The sequence below is a fragment of the Mus caroli genome, chromosome 4 (assembly GCF_900094665.2).
Source record: "Mus caroli chromosome 4, CAROLI_EIJ_v1.1, whole genome shotgun sequence".
NCBI classification, from domain to species: Eukaryota; Metazoa; Chordata; class Mammalia; order Rodentia; family Muridae; genus Mus; species Mus caroli.
In genome coordinates, this window is record NC_034573.1 from 145,730,147 (window position 1) to 145,752,054 (window position 21,908).

General features: G+C 47.6%; 3 protein-coding genes across 8 annotated transcripts in view; all 3 read left to right on the forward strand.

Annotated features, from left to right (window-relative positions):
* Ccnl2 (cyclin L2) overlaps positions 1–1,319 on the forward strand; it is a 12,354-nt gene extending 11,035 nt beyond the window's left edge. For all 4 annotated transcript variants that reach the window (XM_021159707.2, XM_021159708.2, XM_029476312.1 and 1 more), the window contains one exon: positions 116–1,319. In XM_021159707.2, coding sequence (XP_021015366.1) covers positions 116–470 — 355 coding nt within the window. In that variant the 3' untranslated portion in view covers positions 471–1,319. The remainder of the gene's footprint in view (positions 1–115) is intronic.
* A 5,978-nt stretch (positions 1,320–7,297) lies between these two features.
* Aurkaip1 (aurora kinase A interacting protein 1) lies at positions 7,298–8,779 on the forward strand. 2 transcript variants are annotated; one of them, XM_021160721.1, is made up of 4 exons: positions 7,298–7,364; positions 7,695–7,782; positions 8,064–8,509; positions 8,600–8,779. In XM_021160721.1, the coding sequence occupies exons 2-4, from the start codon at positions 7,728–7,730 to the stop codon at positions 8,699–8,701; spliced, it is 603 nt and encodes a 200-aa protein (XP_021016380.1). In that variant the 5' UTR covers positions 7,298–7,364; positions 7,695–7,727; the 3' UTR covers positions 8,702–8,779. The 2 variants fall into 2 exon arrangements, with proteins under 2 accessions (XP_021016380.1, XP_021016379.1); XM_021160720.2 differs by having other exon boundaries at positions 7,313–7,428.
* Positions 8,780–15,908: 7,129 nt separating this feature from the next.
* Positions 15,909–20,278, forward strand: Mxra8 (matrix remodeling associated 8). 2 transcript variants are annotated; one of them, XM_029475809.1, is made up of 10 exons: positions 15,909–16,094; positions 16,972–16,992; positions 17,106–17,399; positions 17,636–17,737; positions 17,853–18,323; positions 18,681–18,839; positions 18,917–18,956; positions 19,029–19,105; positions 19,187–19,267; positions 19,432–20,278. In XM_029475809.1, exons 1-10 carry the CDS (start codon positions 16,046–16,048, stop codon positions 19,455–19,457), a joined length of 1,320 nt encoding a protein of 439 aa, XP_029331669.1. In that variant the 5' UTR covers positions 15,909–16,045; the 3' UTR covers positions 19,458–20,278. The 2 variants fall into 2 exon arrangements, with proteins under 2 accessions (XP_029331669.1, XP_021016291.1); XM_021160632.2 differs by having other exon boundaries at positions 15,911–16,094; positions 17,097–17,399.
* Positions 20,279–21,908: the final 1,630 nt, after the last annotated feature.

Genomic DNA, 21,908 nt, shown 5'->3' on the forward strand with positions numbered 1-21,908 from the left:
AAAAAAAAAAAAAAAGGGGGGGGGGCAGGGGAAATCCTTGCCTCTCTGCTTTGTTAGGGCTTGGCTAGTACAGGTGGCCCTAGTTTTGGCCACAAGATTGTTTTCCTCTCCACAGGAAAAGTGATAGTGGCTCTACCTCAGGTGGGTCCAAGTCACAGAGTCGTTCTCGGAGCCGAAGTGACTCTCCTCCAAGGCAAGTACACCGTGGTGCTCCCTACAAAGGCTCAGAAGTGAGGGGCTCCCGGAAATCAAAGGACTGCAAGTACCTCACCCAGAAGCCACACAAGTCTCGTAGCCGGAGCTCCTCTCGTTCCCGGAGCCGGTCACGAGAGCGGACAGACAATTCTGGAAAATACAAGAAGAAAAGTCATTACTATAGAGATCAAAGACGTGAGCGCTCAAGGTCATATGAGCGCACAGGCCATCGCTATGAGAGGGACCACCCTGGACACAGCAGGCATCGGAGGTGAGATAGGATCCCTGGTGGCTGCCCTTGGTCCCTCCCTGTTGGGCACACCTTGGCTTCAGTGGCCTTGTAGCATGAAGTTTTTTGAAAGTGTTTTTAATTGGACCTTGAGGTGAATTTGATTGATGAGACAGTGGACAAGGTGCCCTTCAGGCTGGCCTGGGGAGTGCTGTACATCTGTCCCGGTTAATGGTCCACCTCAACTGCAGACCTTCAGGTAGCTGGATGGAACAGCAAAGGCACACGTCCCCATTGGCGTGGCTTGGTGCTATTGACAAGCTGTCTCTTCACTCCTAAACTGATACTCAATTACGTTAAGCCAAGAAAGATGATTTTTCAAATCTTTGCCTATATTAGGTTGTACTTGTGTACATATTTTGCAGTGGTTCACAATGAGAAAATGGCCTTAATAGCCCCCTTGTTCTCTATTCACGTTGTAAATAAACATGTTTAATACAAGTAAAAGCTATATATGAGAACTCAGAATTTTGATTCTGTTAGCTTAACACTTGTATAGAAAATTGAGATTTTTTAAATGTGAAGGTATTTAGGTCTGTGTTGAAAGTCATATATTTTTATCTGTGCAATGCTGAGTGCGGGCCACCAGCTCGAGAGAAATTTTACGTGGTTGAATAAACAATTCTCAGGACACTTGTTATGTAAGACTTTGTGGGCTGTCATTCTGGTTGTTTCTTTGAGTGTATGCCTGGAATTTGGCTGTGGGACTCAGGCCTGGTGGGAATATTTGTGTGCAGCTATGCACTGCCAGCTTAGCTATTCCAGGGGCTGTATGAGCTGTATATGCCCTGGTCCTTGCTCCCTGTTGTCATTAAAGTGTTGGATTTTGTACTGAGCTCTGTGCCATCCTGAAACCATCTGTCCTTAGAGATGAAAGGAAGGAAGATACGTTATCAATGTGCAGCTAAAGGGCTCTAACCCTTTATTATTTTTATTGGCTTTATTATTATAATTCACAGTTTTGTTTAGACACAGGGATAGCCAAGAATAGGGTTCCTAGGTTCAGAACTATGATCTGAACCCTGTGGACAGTAGAATAGATGAGTTGAGTAAGCTTATTCTTTGAATGGATATTTCCTGTCAGAAGGGACTGGCTCTTTTGCCAGGGGTTGGTCACTTCCTTAGACCAGCATCTAGAGACAAGTATAGGCCCATTCCCCTACCCCACTGCAGCCTCAGTAGCCAAGGCATACATGTAGCCTGCGTATATTTTGTCTGAGCAACAATACTTGGGCTAGTCAAATCCTGCTCAGACCAACTTTATGGTTCCCTGTCCCTACACAAAGGGGTAAGAGGTGAGTCAGCTCAACTGCAGTGGTTCCCAGGTCATGCGAACCACTGAGACCAATACATATCATTTGTGGGCCCTGGTGAGAGAAAACAGTTTATCCTGGTAGCTCCTGTCTTAGGGTGGTATGATCAACCTTTCCTTCCCTCTAAGACAGTAGTTTTTAACTTTTTGGTTGAAAGGCATTTTCATAAGGGTCGCAGAAGATCTTCAGGAAACAGATATTTAAGTTATAGCTCATAACTAGCAAAATTAAAGTTATGAAGTAGCAATGAACATAATTTTATGTGTTAGAGGGTCACAGCTTTAAGAAGGTTATGAACCACTGCTCTGAGGGGATCCGTGTAGCATGGGGTGCAGAAGCCATCTGATGTTTTGCCTTGTCCATAGACTCTGCATCAAGAGCCCCATGATTCAGGCACAGTGAGACCGTTGTTCACTGGTCACTTTTATTTGATGCAGGGGGAAGTCTATAGCTTTTTCTTCATTGTGTACAGTACTCTAATAACTTTGAGAACATAGAAAATATTAAACAGCATTTCCCTTAACTATAAAATTTTTAAAAAAGAATTGCGGGCTGGCGAGATGGCTCAGTGGTTAAGAGCGCCGACTGCTCTTCCGAAGGTCCCGAGTTCAAATCCCAGCAACCACATGGTGGCTCACAACCATCTGTTAACAAAATCTGATGCCCTCTTCTGGAGTGTCTGAGGACAGCTACAATGTATTTACATATAATAAATCTTTAAAAAAAAAAATCTGAATTCAAGTGGCATGCTCACATACTTTAAAAAAAAAATGAATTGCTAACTGTGAGGGAGACAAGCCTGTAATCCCAGTACTCAAGAGACTAAGGCACTTCAAGGCCGACCTGGTCTCTATAGTGAGTTCCAGCCTAGTACATAGACCCTGTCTCAAATACATAAAAAGTGTGGTTGAGGAATGTAGCTTAGTTGAGTGTAGTGGGAAATTTAATAGAGCCATTGTAACCTGGCATAAATTCTCTAACTCTAACCCTAAGTGATGGTGCACCTAGGCTTTGAAGAAATCTTTGTAAAAGATCAGTGTAGGTTTTTTTTTTTTCCATGTATGTGAGTGGCCGTCTTCAGACACACCAGAAGAGGGCATCGGCTCCCCATTACAGATGGTTGTGAGCCACCATGTGGTTGCTGGGAATTGAACTCAGGACCTTTGGAAGAACAGTCAGTGCTCTTAACCTCTGAGCCATCTCTCCAGCCCCATTGTAGGCTTTTTATCAGTAAAAGATTATTTCTATGAGCTATCATCTTAACAGTCATGTTATTTAATAAGGTGCTAGACTGTTCTATCCCAGGTGTTACATTTTTATAGAATTTAACCAAGAGTTTCCAGAAAACAACCCAAAGACCTGAGACAAATCCTCAGTGTATAAACAGGTAAGTTTATATAGTTAAAAATTACAAAGTTTGCTTTCAGTTTATTTACTATGAAAATTAAACATTCAATTAAGTTTTAATTAGACAACCATCATGTAATACCTGTGGAAATTTTAAGTGTAGGATTAATACTATGCCCTGGTTTTGATTCTTTCTATATTGTTTGTTTTCCTTTGAAGGGATCATTGATAGTGAGTTTTTAGTTATTCCTTCTATGAGAGAAAAATTTTTTAAAAAATTAAACAAAAATCAAACAAGAAAATTTTAAATTTTCGTCTAGCTGTGTTAGTAAGTCATGCTGCAGCAGTGGAGACTCTCCTGTCATAACTTGGAACTTTATGCTCTGCAATGGTGGGCTCTGGGCAGAAAGGGCTTGACAGGCAGCTCACAGAGAGCCTTGAGGTCCAGCTGCCCTGCCCTCCCTCCCTCCCTCCCTCCCTCCCTCCCTCCCTCCCTTCCTTCCTTCCAATCTTTGTTACAAATCTCTTACATAGGATGAATGCCTTCCATATGCCACTGATGCTTTCTTAAATCACCTCAGATCTGTTATTTCTGTACGTTTCCAACTAACCTGAACATAACCTTGAAACTATTCCTCAGTTCATAAGGAGCCTCTATAGGTCCCTGATTTAAAAATTCTACCAGGAAGATCCACTTTCCTTCTTTAATTCTAGTCTCTGGAGCCTTTCTACCTGCATCTGTAATTTTTGCAATTGTGCAGTTTCAATTTTTCCCTTTTTTTTTTTTTAAAGATTTATTTTATTTATATGAGTACACTGTAGCTGTCTTCAGACACACCAGAAGAGGGCATCGGATCCCATTACATATGGTTGTGAGCCACCATGTGGTTGCTGGGAATTGAACCTCTGGAAGAGCAGTCAGTACTCTTAACCACTGAGCCATCTCTCCAGCCCCAATTTTTCCCTTTTCTAAGTCTGTGTTTGTGTAACAAAGGAGGAGATTCATCTCTAGCTTTTGGACCATCTTCATGTGTCTTCCTCCTAGACTTTGTTTTGTTTTGATGTAATATGAGAGTTCCATCTGCATGTACACCTGCATGCCAGGGTTAGGGAGGGCATCAGAGTCCAGTAGAGCTACCAGTGTACAATTGAACTCAGAACTCCTGGAAGAGCAGACACTGATCTTAACAGCTGAGCCATCTCTCCAGCCCTGAAACATTTTTATCTTCCTCTAGACAACATTCTTCTCTGCTGACTGACAATTCCTGACCAGAATATCCTTATTTCCCTGTTCCACATCTAATAGAACCTTCTCTGACTCTTCACTCTGCTCCAAAGCAAAGAGTGTGGTTGCTGGGATTTGAACTCAGAACCTTCAGAAGAGCAGTTGGTGCTCTTAACTACTGTGCCATCTCTCCGGCCCTCTCCATTTCCTTTTAACAAGCATTTTAGCCACTGGACATGGCGCCACTCCTGAGACGGGAAGTTCCCCCCATGTTTCTACCAAATCCTGGAGTCTTGCTTACCTGTAAGTGCCCTTTACCTCTAGTCCTGGAGTATTCTGGTCCCCTCATTTCTTCAAACCCCACACACTGGGCACCAGATACTGGTAAATTGTTTAACATGGGATGATTAAAGAGAGAAAAGAAAAGTATGTAATGAAGCCTTGAAGGAGCAAGGCGGTCAGCCTCTGTGGACTGAACCCTGGAACAGCCTCTGCAGAAGTGTTTTTATTGATTGTTACACAAAAGGTATCTTTAACAAGTCAATACTAGATCCTTTGATCTGATCTGGGAGTTGTCTGAAGGAGCACATTAAACAATTATCAGCCAAGATTTGCCAGAAATGTCTTGCTACTGAAGTCATGCAAAGGTTTTGAATCTTCTATGGGAAAAGCAACTCCATAAATCTCGGGTAACAATCACTGATTAATTATAAAAGAGTACTTCAAAGTATAGGTATGCCATTTTATGTCAGGTACAATGGCTTTATTAAATTTTCAACTATAGCGGGGCAGTAGTGGCACACGCTTTTAATTCCAGCACTTGGGAGGCAGAGGCAGGCAGATTTCTGAGTTCGAGGACAGCCTGGTCTACAAAGTGAGTTTCAGGACAGCCAGGACTATACAGAGAAACCCTGCCCTGAAAAACAAACAAACAAAAATTCAGCTATAGGTGCAAGCTTGCTTAACTAGTACAAAGCCCTGGGCTTGATCCCCAGTACTGCATAAGCTAGGTATGGTGGAAAAAAAAAAAAAAAAAACAACCTTATAATGTAAAATAATGACTGGAGAGAAGGCTTGCTCTCTCTTCCAGAGGATCTAAGTTTAGTTCCTAGCACCCATGCTGTAAGGCTCACAGCCACACTGTATGGCTCACAACTCCAGAGGATCCAATGCCCTTTTCAGGCCATATTCATTGTATGTATGTACGCCAAGTTCATTGACACCAGCCATGAACTTGATGTACATACATTACGATGAATAGACCTATTAATTTTAAAAACAATAAAAAATTAAAAATGAAATGGACAATGCCACCATGGCCAAGCAGCTACCCTGCCCTGGTTGGGCACCTTCTGTTTTGGCCTGGAGCCTGTTGAGATAGGGGTCTTTTGGATTTTTGAGACAGTATTTCTCTGTGTAGCCCTGGCTGTCCTAGAATTCAATCTGTAGACCAGGTGGTCCTTCCAACTCAAAAGAGATCCATCTGCCTCTGTCTCCCAAGTGCTGGGATTAAAGGTGTGGGCCACCACCACCCAGGAAAGTATAGGGATCTTAACAAGGTTGGCTTTACTCACCTCCTGAAAGATTAGAAACTTGCTAGCTCTTGTGTAAGGAGGAAGCTTTGGTTGATCTGTTTCCAAAACTGTTTCCGTTGCCCTTTCTCTTATTGTCCCTGACTCTACAAAGCCCTGTCCTGATATGGGTTGTTGTGAACATGATCATTTCTCTGATGGATTTATTTACTTTTATTCATCTCCTTGAACCTTTAGTTAGGTAATCCAAGGAGAAAAACATCAAATAAAAGCTAGCCATGTTGAGGACTGGGAGCACCAAGGTGAAGGCTGGAATCTAGAGAACACCATTTGCCTTTTGTGGCTAAACCCAGGGTGAGAGTCTGAACTAAAGACAGAGACTAATGTACATAAACCTTCCTGTTTGGGCTAGTGCAATGGCTAAGTGCTTGCCACATAAACCCAACAACTTGAATGAGATTCCTGGAATTCACTTCCTTAAATGTGGAAGAAGAGAAATGACTCCATGTGTGCTGTGGCATATGCACGTGCACATTGTGCCTCCCCTCTCGAAACATCATTAGAAAAGACAAATATCTCCAGCATCCCCTCTCGAAGGTCGGGTGCACGCAACATCACTTTGTGACCTCAGTTACACGGCTGGGACTACAGCCTGCAATTTCTGCCCTCTTACTGGCTTATGTAACTTTAGCTAGGTTAATGCCTGGGAATGAGATATTTGGCCACTTTGTGTTAAGAATCCACAGAAATCCCTCATGCAAGGCATTCGTAGTTTCTCAAATGAAGGAGAACCCTAGTCTTGCACCCCTGTCCATCGGAGCCAGCAGGACTTTCTGGTCCACACTGAGGTGCAGTGGATTGCTAGGCTCTTGCCAAGGGAAGCAGCAGCCATATTCTGAAGAAGCTGCTTTTAAGTTTTTGGATAAAAATTAACGTGTGTGTGAGGATATTTAAATTTTTCCTCAAGGCACACTAAAGAATTTAGAACTTTTTTCACTTGAGATTAGCGGCGAGAAGTGGTTGTCAGTGAAAAGGGTGGGACCGCGGAGCAGGAACAGGGCGGGGTTCCTGAGGCCTCAAGAAGCAGAGAGCCCTATTCTGCAACCAGCCTATCCCACGGGACTATTAAAGGACCTGCTGCCCTAACAGGAGCGCCACATGTCTCTTCCGCAGTCCTACGGTCCATGGCGGTACCCGGAGGCTAACTGGCTTGGGAGAGATGAAAAAATACTGTTAAAGTCCACGTGTACGCAGAGAGCACTATCCGGGATTGTGGGTGGATGTAGGGTTTGGGTAATTTTTACCCGGAATTTTGGTGCTGCTGGACAACAGCGGCTGGGGGAGCGTTCCCTATAACCGGAAACGATCGCCTTCAGGGGGCACCAGAGGGCGCTGCGTAGGATCAGGGACCGGAAGTGGTCTAGGTCAGAGGAGACATGATCAGTCCTAACTTCCGGAATTCGGTAGGCCTGTTGGGGAGCTTAAATGATGAGAGGCAGCGGAGCTCGCTTGTCCTGCGTCTGTTTGGTGCGTGCGAGCATCAATATTGTCCTGCGCTGTGGGTTTTGGTGCCTGAGCAGAAACAGTGGGTGGACGGCTTACAGGGACCACGCTGGTGGAGATAAGTAGGGACAGGATTTGAGTTAAGAGCGACTTTTGAAGATGTCTCCTTATTGCTGGTCAGGGGGACCCAGGGTGATGGGATATGTGAGGCATGCGGCCTGGCCAGTCGGCGACGGCTGAGAGCACTGCCCGTCGCCGCTGCGTGACCTCAACTGGTACCTGTATTCTAGCTTTGAGCACTGCCGCCGGACCAACAGCTCACCATGTTCCTGGCGCGCCTGACTTCACAGCTGGTCAGGACTGTTGTTCCCTGGGCAGGTAAGACGCCCTTGGACGCGGAATCCACACCTAAGTTGGGGGTGGGAATCATAGCGACCCAGCTCGCCTTCAGTAGTCTCATGTCGCTACTGGAAGTAAGAGCCTGGGCACAAACCTTTTCCTGCGAACTTCCATGTAGTATGTAGGAGTACATCACAACTCCAGACCGAAGGATAAGGTGCAGGTCTTACCATTTGGGTGTACGTGTTGCCATAGCCTGGGTAGTAGTGGTGTTCTGATCTGGTGTGATCTCACTAGTAGCAACTGTGTTGTTTCCCCAGGTTTCAGTCGTTCCTGCCCTGGCTCCGGGGTGATTGGCAGCTATGCTTTTCGACCCCTTTACAGTTTGCAGCCTGCAAGCCCAAGTCGGGCTGCCTCCCTCCCTGGTAAGAGGGCCCAGTTAGAGCTTGAGGAGTTCCTGGTCCCCAGGAAGATGGCCATCAGTCCTCTAGAAAGCTGGCTGACTGTTCAATACTTATTGCCCAAACTGAATGTTGAGGTCCCAGTGACTCCGGCTCCCTCCCAATTCTACGAATGTCCACCTAGGCAGGGGGAGGAGGAAGCCCAGCAGGGAGTCAGGGAAGTCTGGGATGCCACTCCAGTGCAGTGCAAAAATGTGCTGAAGATCCGAAGGCGAAAGATGAACCACCACAAGTACCGTAAACTGGTCAAAAGGACACGGTTTCTACGACGGAAAGTCCGGGAAGGACGTTTGAAGAAGAAGCAGGTGAATATGGGCACTCCCTTGGACCTAGACTGACAGTGGTTAAGAGTGGCTTTGCTCATTATAAGTTGGTGGTCTCCTCTGCCCTTGCAGATCAAATTTGAGAAAGACTTGAAGCGCATCTGGCTTAAGGCAGGCCTGAAGGAAGCCCCTGAGAACTGGCAGACCCCAAAGATCTACCTGAAGAACAAATAAGTCTGGGTTCCTGTCCCTCTGGCTCTCTTGCTGCTTCTGACCCATTATAATAAACATTGGAAGGACTCAATTATTCTAGGCCAGCCTAGAGTTTCTTTGGCTTGGTGTGAGATCTCTTCGGGTAAAAACAGACTCTGTCATAGGAACCCAGGGCCCAAGTGTGCCTAATGGTCCTTGACCTCCAACCTGACTAATCTACCTCATTTAGAGATGTGTGCTCTGGGGCCACTGTGAACAGCTCCAGGGAGGTGGACTTCAATTTGAATACTGGTGGTAGAGTGGCCTGGGTGTCCTGGAGCTGAGGGGTACCTAGGTTAAGGGGAGTGCTGATTAGATTATGGGGTAAGAGATGATCTGTGAGGACTCAAGGAGGGAAGCAGAAAAGGGAAGCTCGGGCTGGTGAGATGGCTCAGTGGGTAAGAGCACCCGACTGCTCTTCCAGAGGTCCAGAGTTCAAATCCCAGCAACCACATGGTGGCTCACAACCATCCGCAACGAGATCTGGCGCCCTCTTCTGGAGTGTCTGAGGACAGCTACAGTGTACTTACATATAATAAATAAATAAATAAATCTTAAAAAAAAAAAAAGAAAAGGGAAGCTCAAATGTCTCAAGAGATGGCACGTGGTCCTCTATAGTTGATGAGCCATTTAAGTTGCCCTGTTGGCTGGGATGGTTTCGTCTTGCCACAGGGACAGGGACAGTGTATTGGCGTGGGTCGCCAGCGCTCCCAGATGTCCCAGCTTCTGCTTGGCTCCTCAGCCAGCTGTGTTCTGGAGTCCCCAGTGTGGGTGGGAGCATTAATCAGGAAGGTTACCTGGATGGTATATTTTGCTAGGTTCAGTGTTGACATCTTACTACGGAAGATGCTGTTTTAGAGTCTAGCTTGGGGAAGAGACCTTCATGATTCCAGTATCCCTGCATCAAGAGGAGTGTATGCTATGAATAGTTGAGGACCTGGAAGGACCCTGGCCTTGTATACCAAGTTATGAGGGAGCTAGGAATAAGCTTGGGAAACTGAACAGTGCATCTGTTAGGCCACGGGGGCCCTCATGAACCCTGCTCTCCGATACGATCACCTGAATTAACAAATCTAGACTGGCTGGTGTAGATGATATTGATAACCAGATGTCCCTTGGGATCCAACTGTGCCCCTGACCAATGAATGTGAATCAGTGAGCAGGTTTCTAAAGGCAGGGTCTGATAAGGGCCTTATGCTCTCTGCTGAAAAATTGAAGCTGATTGGATAGAGCTCAAAAGCTAAAAACCTCTAAGATAGTTGTGCTTTTACTAGTGACCATAAGGGGGCAGCAACCAGGCTCTTGGCATCCCATAGTCCCTGGCAGAAGACCAGAGCAGCTGGCTGAAAGCTCCTGTCAGGGCTCCCCAGCTGTGGTACTCTTCCTGAGTCTGGGTCTCCTGGGGTGAGTGGAACAAGGGTCCTAGGGCCAGGGCCTCAAAGATGGAGCCTTGTTGAAGTGGAGCATTCTCTGATCCAGTTCTGGCCAAGTCTAACCCTGTAGCTCCCTGCATTCTGCTGGCACTTTTGGCTGTCCACAGCTGCTCCTGGTATTTCCTTCCAGCCCTGCCCAGGAGCTGCCCTGTGGCTCACCCCACACTTCCTTTTAGAGGAAAAATGGGATTTTAATTCTCCTGTCTGGAGCTAAGCACCCAGATGTTAGAAGAGAGTGCTCTGGAACCACTGTGAACAGCTCCAGGGAGGTGGGCTTCAATGTGAATACTGATGGTAGAGTGGCCTGAGTGGCCCAGGCCCGGGTGCTTCAGCTACCATGCTGGCTTCCACCCAGTGTGCCAGCTGGAAAAGAAAAGGCTCTGGGCTACTTCACCTCATAGTTCATACAGAATAATAGACAGGTTTGGTTTTGGTTTTGGTTTTTTTTAATTTTATTTAAGATTTATTTATTATTCATAAGTACACTGTAGCTGTCTTAGACACACCAGAAGAGGGCATCAGATCTCATTACAGATGGTTGTGAGCCACCATGTGGTTGCTGGGATTTGAACTCGGTACCTCTGGAAGGGCAGTCAGTGCTCTTAACCACTGAGCCATCTCTCCAGTCCTGTTTTGTTTTATGAAACAGGGTCTTTATGTAGTCCTGGATGCCCTAGAACTATGTAGACTAGGCTAGCTTCAACCTCAGATCATCATGCCTCTGCCTCCCAAGTGCTAGGATTAAAGTCAAGCACCATCCTGTCTGCCCATGGGCAGTGGTTCTTAACATGGCCTGAATCTTCTAGAGACTTTTTTAGTTGTTGTGGGTATCTGAAACAACAGATTTTGCTGGATTCCTTCAGGACAGGAACTTGTGACTACCACAGAGTCAGTCCTGAGGATGAGATTCTTTTTTTGTTTGTTTGTTTGTTTTTTGTTTTTTTGTTTTTTCAAGACAGGGTTTCTCTGTAGCCCTGGCTGTCCTGGAACTCACTTTGTAGACCAGGCTGGCCTCGAACTCAGAAATCCGCCTGCCTCTGCCTCCCAAGTGCTGGGATTAAAGGCGTGTGCCACCACCGCCCGGCTTGAGGATGAGATTCTTAATCCCCTACCCAACCAAGATCTCAGCAGACAATTTGAGGATTATATTTTTTTTATCTTTGCACCTCCTCCCAGGTCACAAGTAGCTATCCGTTCTTTCCTATAGGACCTCTGTCCTGCCTTCTACCTTGTGGGACACACAGCCCCTTGCTTTCTCCCTGATCTAGGAAAATGCTATGAAGGGAGGCTTGTGATTTGGTTCTGCTTCCAACTGCTCATCCTCCTAGCAATGTCAGAGTTCAGATTCCTGCCAGGCCAGGATTGGTAAGAGTGATCTTCAAACCATGTTGGGTACACCAACTCTTATGCCAAGACTAAAAGCTAATAACTATCTCAGTATGGTCTTTTGAGAGCTTATCCCCCACCACATGCCTGCTCAGCCAGCATATTTAATTACCTAGTATATCTCTTAACCAGTAAATGTTCAGGGTCTCCACATACACGAATTCTTAGCTCTGCTGAGGAACTTTGGCCAGGGCACTGTACGTGTGTACAGCTGTATGAAGCAAGCCTGATCCTCCAGTGGGTCTTATTTCCTACTGTTGGGGAAGTATGTGGCTGGCAAGGAGAATGTGTCCTATATAGGGCAGAATCTAGGAGGAGGATGGTCCCCTTGAATTAGTCCTGGCAAGGACATGGACTAGGGTTAGGACTGGAGTTGGGAAAATATTTCTGTCTAGGACTGACGTTGCTGCGTAGGCTTTCTTTCTCCAACTTGCTTTTACTAGGAGAACTGAGAAGTCCTAAGTGTAGGACTACAGAATCCCAGATGAAGAAGCCTAGGGAGGGTTGGGTCCCCATAAACGCAGCTTGGGGTTTGGAGGAGCAGTACTGATTCCTAGCACTGTAAACTCTAGTACAGGCTGAAGCTGTAAACTCAGTTGGTAGGTGTTTGCCAAGCATACACAAAACCCTGAATCTAAGACTCAGCATTCAAAGGATAGATTAGAAATTTATGATTGCCAGGTGTGGGAGGCAGAGGCAGGCTGATCTCTTGAATTTGAGGTCAGCCTAGTCTATAGAGTGAGTTCTAGCACAGCTAGGGACACACAGAGAAAGCCTGACTATAAACAAAAGTTCAAGGTTATCCTTGGCTATATAGTGAGTTCAAGAACAAAGCAGGCTTAGAAGGGACCCTGTCTTTTTTTTTTTTTTTCTCGAGACAGGGTTTTTCCGTATATCCCTGGCTGTTCTGGAACTCACTTTGTAGACCAGGCTGGCCTCGAACTCAAAAATCTGCCTGCCTCTGCCTCCCGAGTGCTGGGATTAAAGGTGTATGCCACCACGCCTGGCTTTTTTTTTTTTTTTTTTTTTTTGGATACAGTATTTTAGCCCAGGCTGGCCTGAACTCACAGAGATCTGCCTCCCAAGCACTGTTATTAAAGGTTTGTGCCATCATATCTAGTACTTTTTAAATTATGCTCATCTCTCTGCTGGGAATTGAACTCAGGACCTCTGCAATAGCAGTCAGTGCTCTTAACCGCTGAGCCATCTCTCCAGCCCAATCTCAATATTTTTATGTGCCATCAGACCAATCTCTAGCCAGGCAGCCCAGACCTATTCTTGTGGCATTTATTTTTTATTTTTATTTATTTATTTTATTTTATTTTATTTATTTTGGTTGTTCGAGACAGGGTTTCTCTGTGTAGTCCTGGCTGTCCTGGAACTCACTCTGTAGACCAGGTTGACCTTGAACTCAGAAATTCGCCTGCCTCATTTTAAGACAGGTTCTTCTTACAAATGGTGCTCTCCTGCCTCAGCCTCTTGAATGCTGGGGTAACAAGAATGTGCCACCATGCCCATCCCACTTCTGTTATTTAGAAATGATCATAAGAGGTGGTCTAGTGTTTGTTGCTCTTCCAGAGGACCCGGGTTTGGTTCCCAGTACCAAAAGGTGGCTAACAACTACAGGTAGCTCTAGTTCCAGAGAATCTGATGCCCTCTTCTGGCCTCTGAGTGCACTTCACATAGTACAGAAACATACATGCAGGTGACACACACACACCATAAATATTTTTTAAATGATCATAAGCCAGGTGTAGTGATGTCTGACCTTAATCCTAGTACTTGGTAAGTAGAGGCAGGTGGATCTCAGTAAATTGGAGTCCAGTCTGGTCTACATTGTGAAAACATGGTGAATTCCATAGCCCTCAAGGCTATGTAGAAAGACCCTTTCTCAATACATACATACATACATACATACATACATACATCGATTATAAAAGATAAGTATGCTGGTCTATCAATAGGGTAGGGACTGGTACATCTGTCTAGTTTAGCATTAAATCTTGATTGCTTAGTATACAGTGGGTGTTTGGTAAATGCTGGAAAAATAAAGACCAATGTGGATCTTTATGGATGGATGAGTAACATAAGCAACTCAGTTTGTGCCTGTGTCTGATCTGATTATATTCCTTTGGCCTTCTTTTAAGAAGCCTGTGGTGGGGGAGTTGGGCTTGACTGAATCTCCGGTCCTGTGGTTTTTTGCCCCAATGAGCCGGGCTGCCTGGAATGTCCAAAACACCAGAAATAGGAGCCAACATCAGATTCTTAGTCCTTGTGCCTAGTGGGTTGGCTGATACCCCTTGTCTGGCCACACCCCGAAGCACTAGGTCTAGGGCTCTGGATTGGCTGAGACTTGGACATGAGGTCAGTGGTTTTGCTTTGTCCTAATCTGTTTTCTTCCTAAAGGGACAAAGATTCTAGGTGGGTCTGGAAAGCAAGGGACAAGGGAAAGGGAGCCAGGGGTTCCACAGCGTAGATAGGGAAGGAGCCGGAGTAGCTCATGCCCTTAACTATGGGAGGGGCAGGTGGCTTGGTTAGCAGCCCAGGCTGCCTGCTTGGCTCCAGTTTTCATCTGTGGCTATTTCCTGCTTAAGGATGTGGTGAAGGGGGGTGGAGGGGTAGTTGGAGGAGGGAAGACTTCTGCTATCCATCGTGACGACTCTGATCTGAAGCAGAGAATAGGATGAGGGTAAGGTGTTGGGCAAGGATCCACATAGGTGTGTCTGGGGCTTCGCCCACAGTTATATTAGCATCTGGCCTGTAACCTGAAAGTAGGTTACTGGGATTCACAGTTTCTGAGCGCCCCTCAACCCTCAAGTGGAGCCCTGAGATCAAGGAGTCTGCAAAGAGAAGACCGTAGCAGAGGTGCCTCTTCCTCAGGCCTCTTCGTGGAAATATCTCCCTCTCATATTTAGGATCCAGCCTGAACCACCTCTGTGTCCATCTATCACTTTCTGAATACTTTCCCACCATGATAAGAAACAGGATAAATGACAGCCTGGGACAACCATGGGAGTGTGGGGCAGAGGCAGACACTGTAGCAAATCAGGCAACACCATTTAGAGAAACATAAGGGAAAGCCAGAGAGGGACTGGGGAATGGCCTGCTGGGTAGAACTTGTTTTTGTTGTTGTTGTTGTTTTGTTTTGTTTTTTTTCCCAGAATAAAAGTCCCAGGGAAGAGCTGGGGGCCAAGTTCATGCTCTGCCTGGCCCAGATCCTGGAGAGGAGATGGCTCCCTTAAGTCCGGAGGGGCTTCCTAAAGCCTCACAGCTGGTCCTCCCTGTTGTCTCCTCCCCACCCCCCAAGAGCCAGCTAGGCTGAGGTTCTGGCTTGGCTGAGGACTTGGGGACCCCACCCCAACCCACAGGGATAGGGCCTGTACTGATTATATCCAAAGAGGAGGCCTAGACTAGTTAAGGGCTTCTGTGGTTTTCTTGGATTCTTTTCCTTTCTTGTTCTGAGGTTTGTTTAACTAGTAGGAGCAGGCTGGTACACAGTGCTACTCTGTTATTTCCCATTTGTTTATATGACTCTGTTTTCCCAGGGCTTCAAATTTGTGCTTTCTGTTGAGAGAGTTCCACTCCCTTCTCCTCCAAGTGGAGGTTTCCCAGATCACAGTAATCCAGTCCTAGCTTCAGGACTCCAGGGTTTGCCTTAAGAAGGTGGACAGCACCAGCCATCAGGTCGTGAAGGAAAGTCTGACCACACTCACACTCTGTCCTCCATGCCCAGAGTTGCTATTGCTCACTCCCCTGGTTGTCTGTTGTCTGTTCTGTTTGAGAAAGGTAACATCATGTGTAGTTGCGGCTGGTCTGAAACTCACTATGAAGATCAGGTTTGCCTCAAACTCAGCGATTCACCCTCCTCTGTCTCCCAAGTGCTGAATTAATGGTGTGGGCCAACATGCCTGACTGGATGATTGGCTGTTCCCACTCCTAAAGATAACTGGACCACATTGACATCATGTTGTCCCCAGGGAGCCCACTATGGTCCCAGAGAAGGGCATAGTAAAATCACCCTCAGTCAAAGTGAAATCAGAAGACACCGGATCTGGCAGGGAGAATAACAGGGAAGCAGTCCAGGTTCTCTGGACTGGCTGATCACATAGGAGAATGTCAGCACAGGGGATACAGATCATTCACGCTCAAACACCAGTTCTGTTGAAGCTCAGGAAGTTTACCAGATGCTTGGCACCCACTTGGCCTCAGAAATCTTCACATCCAGGACTTCTGTCCCAGGACTGAGCTACTGCTCCTCCCCAAGACTGACCAGTGACTGGCCGAGCCTCTACTCAGACCCTCCCACCAACTGGGCCCGGACAGGGTGTTTGCAGCATTATAGGCCAGTCAAGATGGGGGAGGCCAAGCAGTCGAGCAGCGCAGTGGGCGGGGCCCAGACCCGGCCCAGGGCTCCGTGATGTCAGCGGGTGCTGGCAGGGAGAGGGGGTCGGCTGTTTTTCTGGAGAGTTAGAGCTGAGTAAGACAAAGCACGTCCCCCGCAGGCGCCATGGAACTGCTATCCTGTGTCCTGCTGTGGAAACTGGTGCTTCTTCAGAGTGAGTGTGAGAGTGGGACTGGGTGTGGGGCAACGAGTGGATGAACTGTCTGGGTTTAGGTTGGGAGGGGTGGAGAAAAGGACTTGGCTGGGTGCTCAAAATAGCAATTCGCTTAGAGCAATTCACGAAGCCTTCAGGTACTCAAAAAGAAATCCCAGAGGGCTTAAGTGGGGAGGATGTGGCCAAGGGTGCCTTCTGTACCCACATTCTGTGTGGCTCCAGGGTCAACTGCTCAGGATACATTCCTCCTTGATGTGGGGAGGGAAGTGAACTGGGGCTGACAACTAAGGGGCTAGTAGAGTCTTTCCAGCCCCTTTTTCAGAGCCCCCAGGCCTGTCCACTCTGGCCTGCGGAACAGGCACATTTTTTTCTTAAAAGCCTGGGCCCTCAGCCACTTCTGCACAGCGGTACCTTGGGCCAGTGGTGTCAGATTAGGATTGACTCCCTGTGTCATCTGCTGGGTCTCTGCTCTTGAGGAAGGCTAGCAGGGGAACATACTGCACCTAGGGTGTGTGTGTGTGGAGGGGTGGGGATGGGGGAGGGTAGGACAGGGCTATGAATGCCTGAGGTCTGAAAGTTCCTAAAAGCTCAGCACAGATGCACATACAACTTTGTTTGTCTCAGTGTCATGCTAGAACAGCTCTGGTGGACTTGTTGCTGCAATGTAGCCATGGCAGTTCACACTTTAGAACAAGCCTGCAAAGAGTCACATCCTTTCCTACTTCTCGCTGCCAGATGTCTGGTTTCCCACTCACTCTCCCAGAACTTGTTAAGTGGGTAACATGGCAACAAACTGCCATGTCTGCAGGAGGCCCCAAGTGGTCCTGGGGTGCAAAGGTGAAAAATACCTACAGCTTTATTCCTCCTCTTCTTCCAGGCTCTGCAGTCCTGTCCTCAGGTTAGTATCCCCTATCCAGCTGTGGACCAGACCCCTTCAGAGTCCACTCTCCTAATCCTGCCTCCTCTCTTGACTTCTGCCACTGACTCCCCCTTCCCGACAAGGGCCTTCAGGGACCGCAGCAGCCAGCAACTCTCTGGTGTCTGAATCTGTGGTGAGCTTGGCAGCCGGAACCCAGGCTGTGCTACGCTGCCAGAGCCCCCGCATGGTGTGGACCCAAGACCGGCTGCATGATCGCCAGCGCGTGGTCCACTGGGACCTCAGCGGTGGCCCGGGAAGCCAACGGCGCCGACTTGTGGATATGTATTCGGCGGGTGAACAGCGCGTGTACGAGCCGCGCGATCGCGACCGCCTCCTGCTGTCGTCTTCTGCTTTCCACGACGGCAACTTCTCGCTGCTCATTCGCGGTATACTATAGAACCGTGGTGGGCTGAAACTTTGGCAGAAATTGAAACCTTGGCAGCAGGGGTGAGGGTGGGGTGGAGGAGTGGGTAGGTGTGGTGGGTAGCTGGAGGGAGCTGAGAGGCCTTAGTAAGGTTGGAGCCTTGGATGGGCGGGGCCCTAGAGGGGATTGGCCGATTTTAGGGGAGGGGCCATAGAGAGGACCCGTTCCCTCAATCTAAGGCTATCTTCTGCCAAGCAGCTGTGGAGAGAGGTGATGAAGGGGTGTACACCTGCAACCTGCACCATCACTACTGCCACCTCGATGAGAGCCTGGCTGTGCGCCTCGAGGTTACAGACGATCGTGAGTGTGCCCCTTCCTCTCCTTTGCTATTTCCATCCCTATCCTCCTTACCCCCAGTCTTCTCTCTCCTCACCTCTGTGAGTTGATCTGACTGCCTTTCTCAATGCATCCGCAGCCTTATTAAGTCGTGCATACTGGGACGGTGAGAAGGAAGTGTTGGTGGTGGCCCATGGCGCGCCCGCACTGATGACCTGCGTCAACCGTGCGCACGTGTGGACTGACCACCATTTAGAGGAGGCGCAGCAGGTGGTCCATTGGGACCGACAGCTACCTGGGGTGCCACACGACCGCGCCGACCGCTTGCTTGACCTGTATGCATCTGGCGAGCGCCGCGCCTATGGGCCACCCTTCCTGCGTGATCGTGTGTCAGTGAACACCAACGCTTTTGCACGCGGTGACTTCTCCCTACGCATCGATGAGCTGGAGCGAGCTGATGAGGGCATCTATTCCTGCCACCTGCACCATCACTACTGTGGCCTCCACGAGCGCCGAGTCTTCCACCTACAGGTCACGGAGCCTGCCTTTGAGCCACCAGCTCGTGCTTCTCCTGGCAATGGGTCTGGTCACAACAGTGCTCCTAGCCCAGGTGTGTGTGTAGCCTGCCGGCCTGAGAAGGGGTCCTGTTGTGACCTAGATTGCTAGAGGTATTGTGAAGGCTGGCTTCCTTCCTTCCTTCCTTCCTTCCTTCCTTCCTTCCTTCTTCTCCTTTTCCTCCACCTCTTCCTCTTCCTCCGTCCTTCTCCTCCTTTTTTTTTTTTTTTTTTGGCTTTTGTTTTTGAGACAGGGTTTCTTCTAGGCTGTCCTGGAACCAGCTCTGTAGACCAGGCTGGGCTCAAACTCACCAAGATCTGCTTGCCTCTGCCTCCTGAGTGATGAAATTAAAGGCGTGTACCACCATTACCCGGCTTGCAGAGGTTTTCTGATGCTTGCTACTTACATCTAGATCCCACCCTAGCCCGAGGCCACAGCATCATCAATGTCATTGTCCCAGAGGACCACACACATTTCTTCCAGCAACTGGGCTATGTGTTGGCCACGCTGCTGCTCTTCATCTTGCTGCTCATCACTGTAGTCTTGGCTACACGGCATCGTCACAGTGGAGGTGAGGCTGGGCCCTTGGAACAGAGGGGCCCAGATTAACCGAGAACAGTGAGACCAACCCAATAACTCTCTTCACAGGATGCAAGACGTCGGACAAAAGAGCTGGGAAGTCAAAGGGGTGAGTTTGCCTGCCCAACTCTCCTCCCAGACCTGTCCTGCCCTGATCTCCTAAACTGCTATCTCCCTTTAGGAAGGATGTGAACATGGTGGAGTTTGCTGTAGCCACAAGGGATCAGGCTCCATATAGGACTGAGGACATCCAGCTAGGTAGGGGTGAGGGCCACAAGGGTCCAGGGGAAGTACGTTTTGGAGTGGCACTTATTTATTTATTTTTTTTTCCCCAATCAGATTACAAAAACAACATCCTGAAGGAGAGGGCTGAGATGGCCCACAGTCCTCTGCCTGCCAAGGATGTGGATCTGGATAAAGGTGAGCATTTTTACCTCCTCATCCCATATGAGACTCTACCCATTCCAGGGACTCCCTGCCATTTTCCTGAGAAGGCCTTGGGAAGTCATGCCAAATATCTCCATTGACTTCCCACTGGGACTAAGGGACAGAGAGCAGACATTAGCCATTTTCTTGGCTTCCAGAGTTCAGGAAGGAGTACTGCAAATAAATGGACCCTGAGCTTCTGGCTGGGCCAGCAGCTCTGTATCAAAGGACATCTCCCTGACCCTCCTGCGGTATTCCTGGCTCTTCTCAGCGGCTGGTCCGACTTACCTAGAAACTTGGCCTAAACTTGGCAGAGCAGCTGCCTGTACTTTGCCCTTCCTAGAATCGCCACCCCTCATCTTGGTGAGCAACTGTGGGTTTCCTAGGGACTCTGGTATAGTATGATTGTTGCCCTTCAATCACCTGTGCCCACTGATGGTTGTACCCCCAACTTAAACACAACAAAGATCCCTTGTTAATATCCACCAAATGCAAAGTCCCTCATGGCCTCTGACTGCTAGGGTCAGGAAGACACTTAAAAATTCAGTTAAGACTCCCTAGCCACCAGTTAAACACATTAGCCATTGTCTTGGGGGGTCTTCCTGAGCTGCATTGTGCCTGTGTACTGCTCAGAGCCCTGCTGTTATATGCTCTCCTGTGTATTGCTCAGAGCCCTGCTGGTATAGGTTCTGACTCATGGACCCGCCTTGCTGCTTTGGGCAACTTGAGGCTAGCCCAGGGCCCTTTCTCTGCTTCTGATTCCTTTCTGCCGAATGCCTCCCAAGAGCTACACCAGCAGTTACTGGGTACCATATGACTCTTGGCCTTGACATCCCTCCCTAGGCTGGAGTCTGGGATTGGGGCCCCATTTATCCTCTGTTTTGGCTGAAGATGGAGTGAAGATTTGGCTGAGTGGCCTGTGTTGTCACATCAAACAGCTATCATTTACTCCTACTTGGGAAGTTTTCGTGTGATAATAAAAGATACATCTGATTTTTAGTCTTAGACTTACTGCTCTCCTTCTGTTCAGGAGGACAAGTCTGGATCTTGGGAACCCCCAGATGCTCCCATTACCTGTCCCCTTGAGTGGAAGGTCTATGTTTATGTCCTTCTAGGGTCAGATGTCCTATGACACAGGAACCTGTGTGTGTGTAAGGAGGGGGTGGATACAATGGTGGGAGGGAGGTTGGCCATAGAAGGAAATGCTGTTAGCCCAATTCTTTGAGAAGCAAATGCTGAGATAAAGTAAAAGGAAAAAGCAAAGATTGGCAGGCATGTTCCCCAAGGATACAAATCTGAAGAGATTTGGGCAGAAAGAGTCCCAAGAGGCAAGACTTGGTCAATAGGATCAGGTGTTGGTTTTCGGGTACTGTTCCCCTGGGGATAGTTAAAACTAGGCACTGGCTATGTGACTTCAGCAGACTCAGAGTTTTGGGAAAAAACAGCTAAGAGAGGGCAAAAGTCTCTCTCCTCACGCTCTCTTAAAAAAAAAAAACAAAAAAAAAAAACTGGGACTGGAGAGATGGCTCAGCAGTTAAGAGTACTGGCTGCTCTTCCAGAGGACCCAGGTTCAATTCCCAGTGCCCACAGGGCAACTCACAACTGTAACTCCTGTCCAAGGAGTTACATCCAACACCCTCACACAGACACTCATGTAAGCTAAACACCAGTGCACATGAAATAAAAATAAACCAAGTATAGAAAACGCCTTTAAAATTTTATCATTTTCGTATATGACTATTTCTGTCTGCCTGTATGTCTATGTACCTCATGTGTGCAGTGCCCCTAGAAGACAGAAGAAGGCTTTGAATTTCCTAGATTTGGAGTTACAGACAGGTGTGAGCAGCCATATGTGTGCTGAGAATTGAACCTGGATCCTCTGGAAGAGAAGCCAGTGTTCTTAACCACTGACTCATCTCTTTTTTAACCCTCAACCCCCCCCCCACCTTTTAAGTATTTATTAATTATTTATGTGTGTCTTTCTGAACATGCCCATCACAGTATTATGAAGGTTCAAGGCCAGCCTGGTCTACAGAGTGAGTTCCAGGACAGCCAAAGCTACACAGAGAAACCCTGTCTTGAAAAAAACGAAGGAAAAAAAAATGTTTGGGAGTTGATTTTCTCCTTAAAAGATATGGGCTACCAGGAAACAAACACCTTTACTGACCCCCCCCCTTTTTTTCAAAAGACAGTATTTATTTATTTATTTATTCATTCATTTATTTATTTTTGTTTTGAGGCAAGGTCTTACTAGATAGCCTTGGCTAGGCTTAGAACTCACAGGGATCCACTCACCTCTGTCCATCCTAGGATTGGATTAAGGCACATGTCATCACATTAATAATTAATTTTTTTCATTAACAGTGTGTGCATATAGATAAATGAATGGCATGGATGTGGGGGTCAGGTGGCAACTTCCTCCAGTAGCCTTCAGCCTGCACTATTTGGGTCCTGGGGTTCAAACTCATATTATCAGACATGGCAGCAGACACCTTCTCACTGGTCCAAGAATAGTGAGGTTGAAAAAGGATGACAGTAGCCGGGCGTGGTGGCGCACGCCTTTAATCCCAGCACTCGGGAGGCAGAGGCAGGCGGATTTCTGAGTTCGAGGCCAGCCTGGTCTACAAAGTGAGTT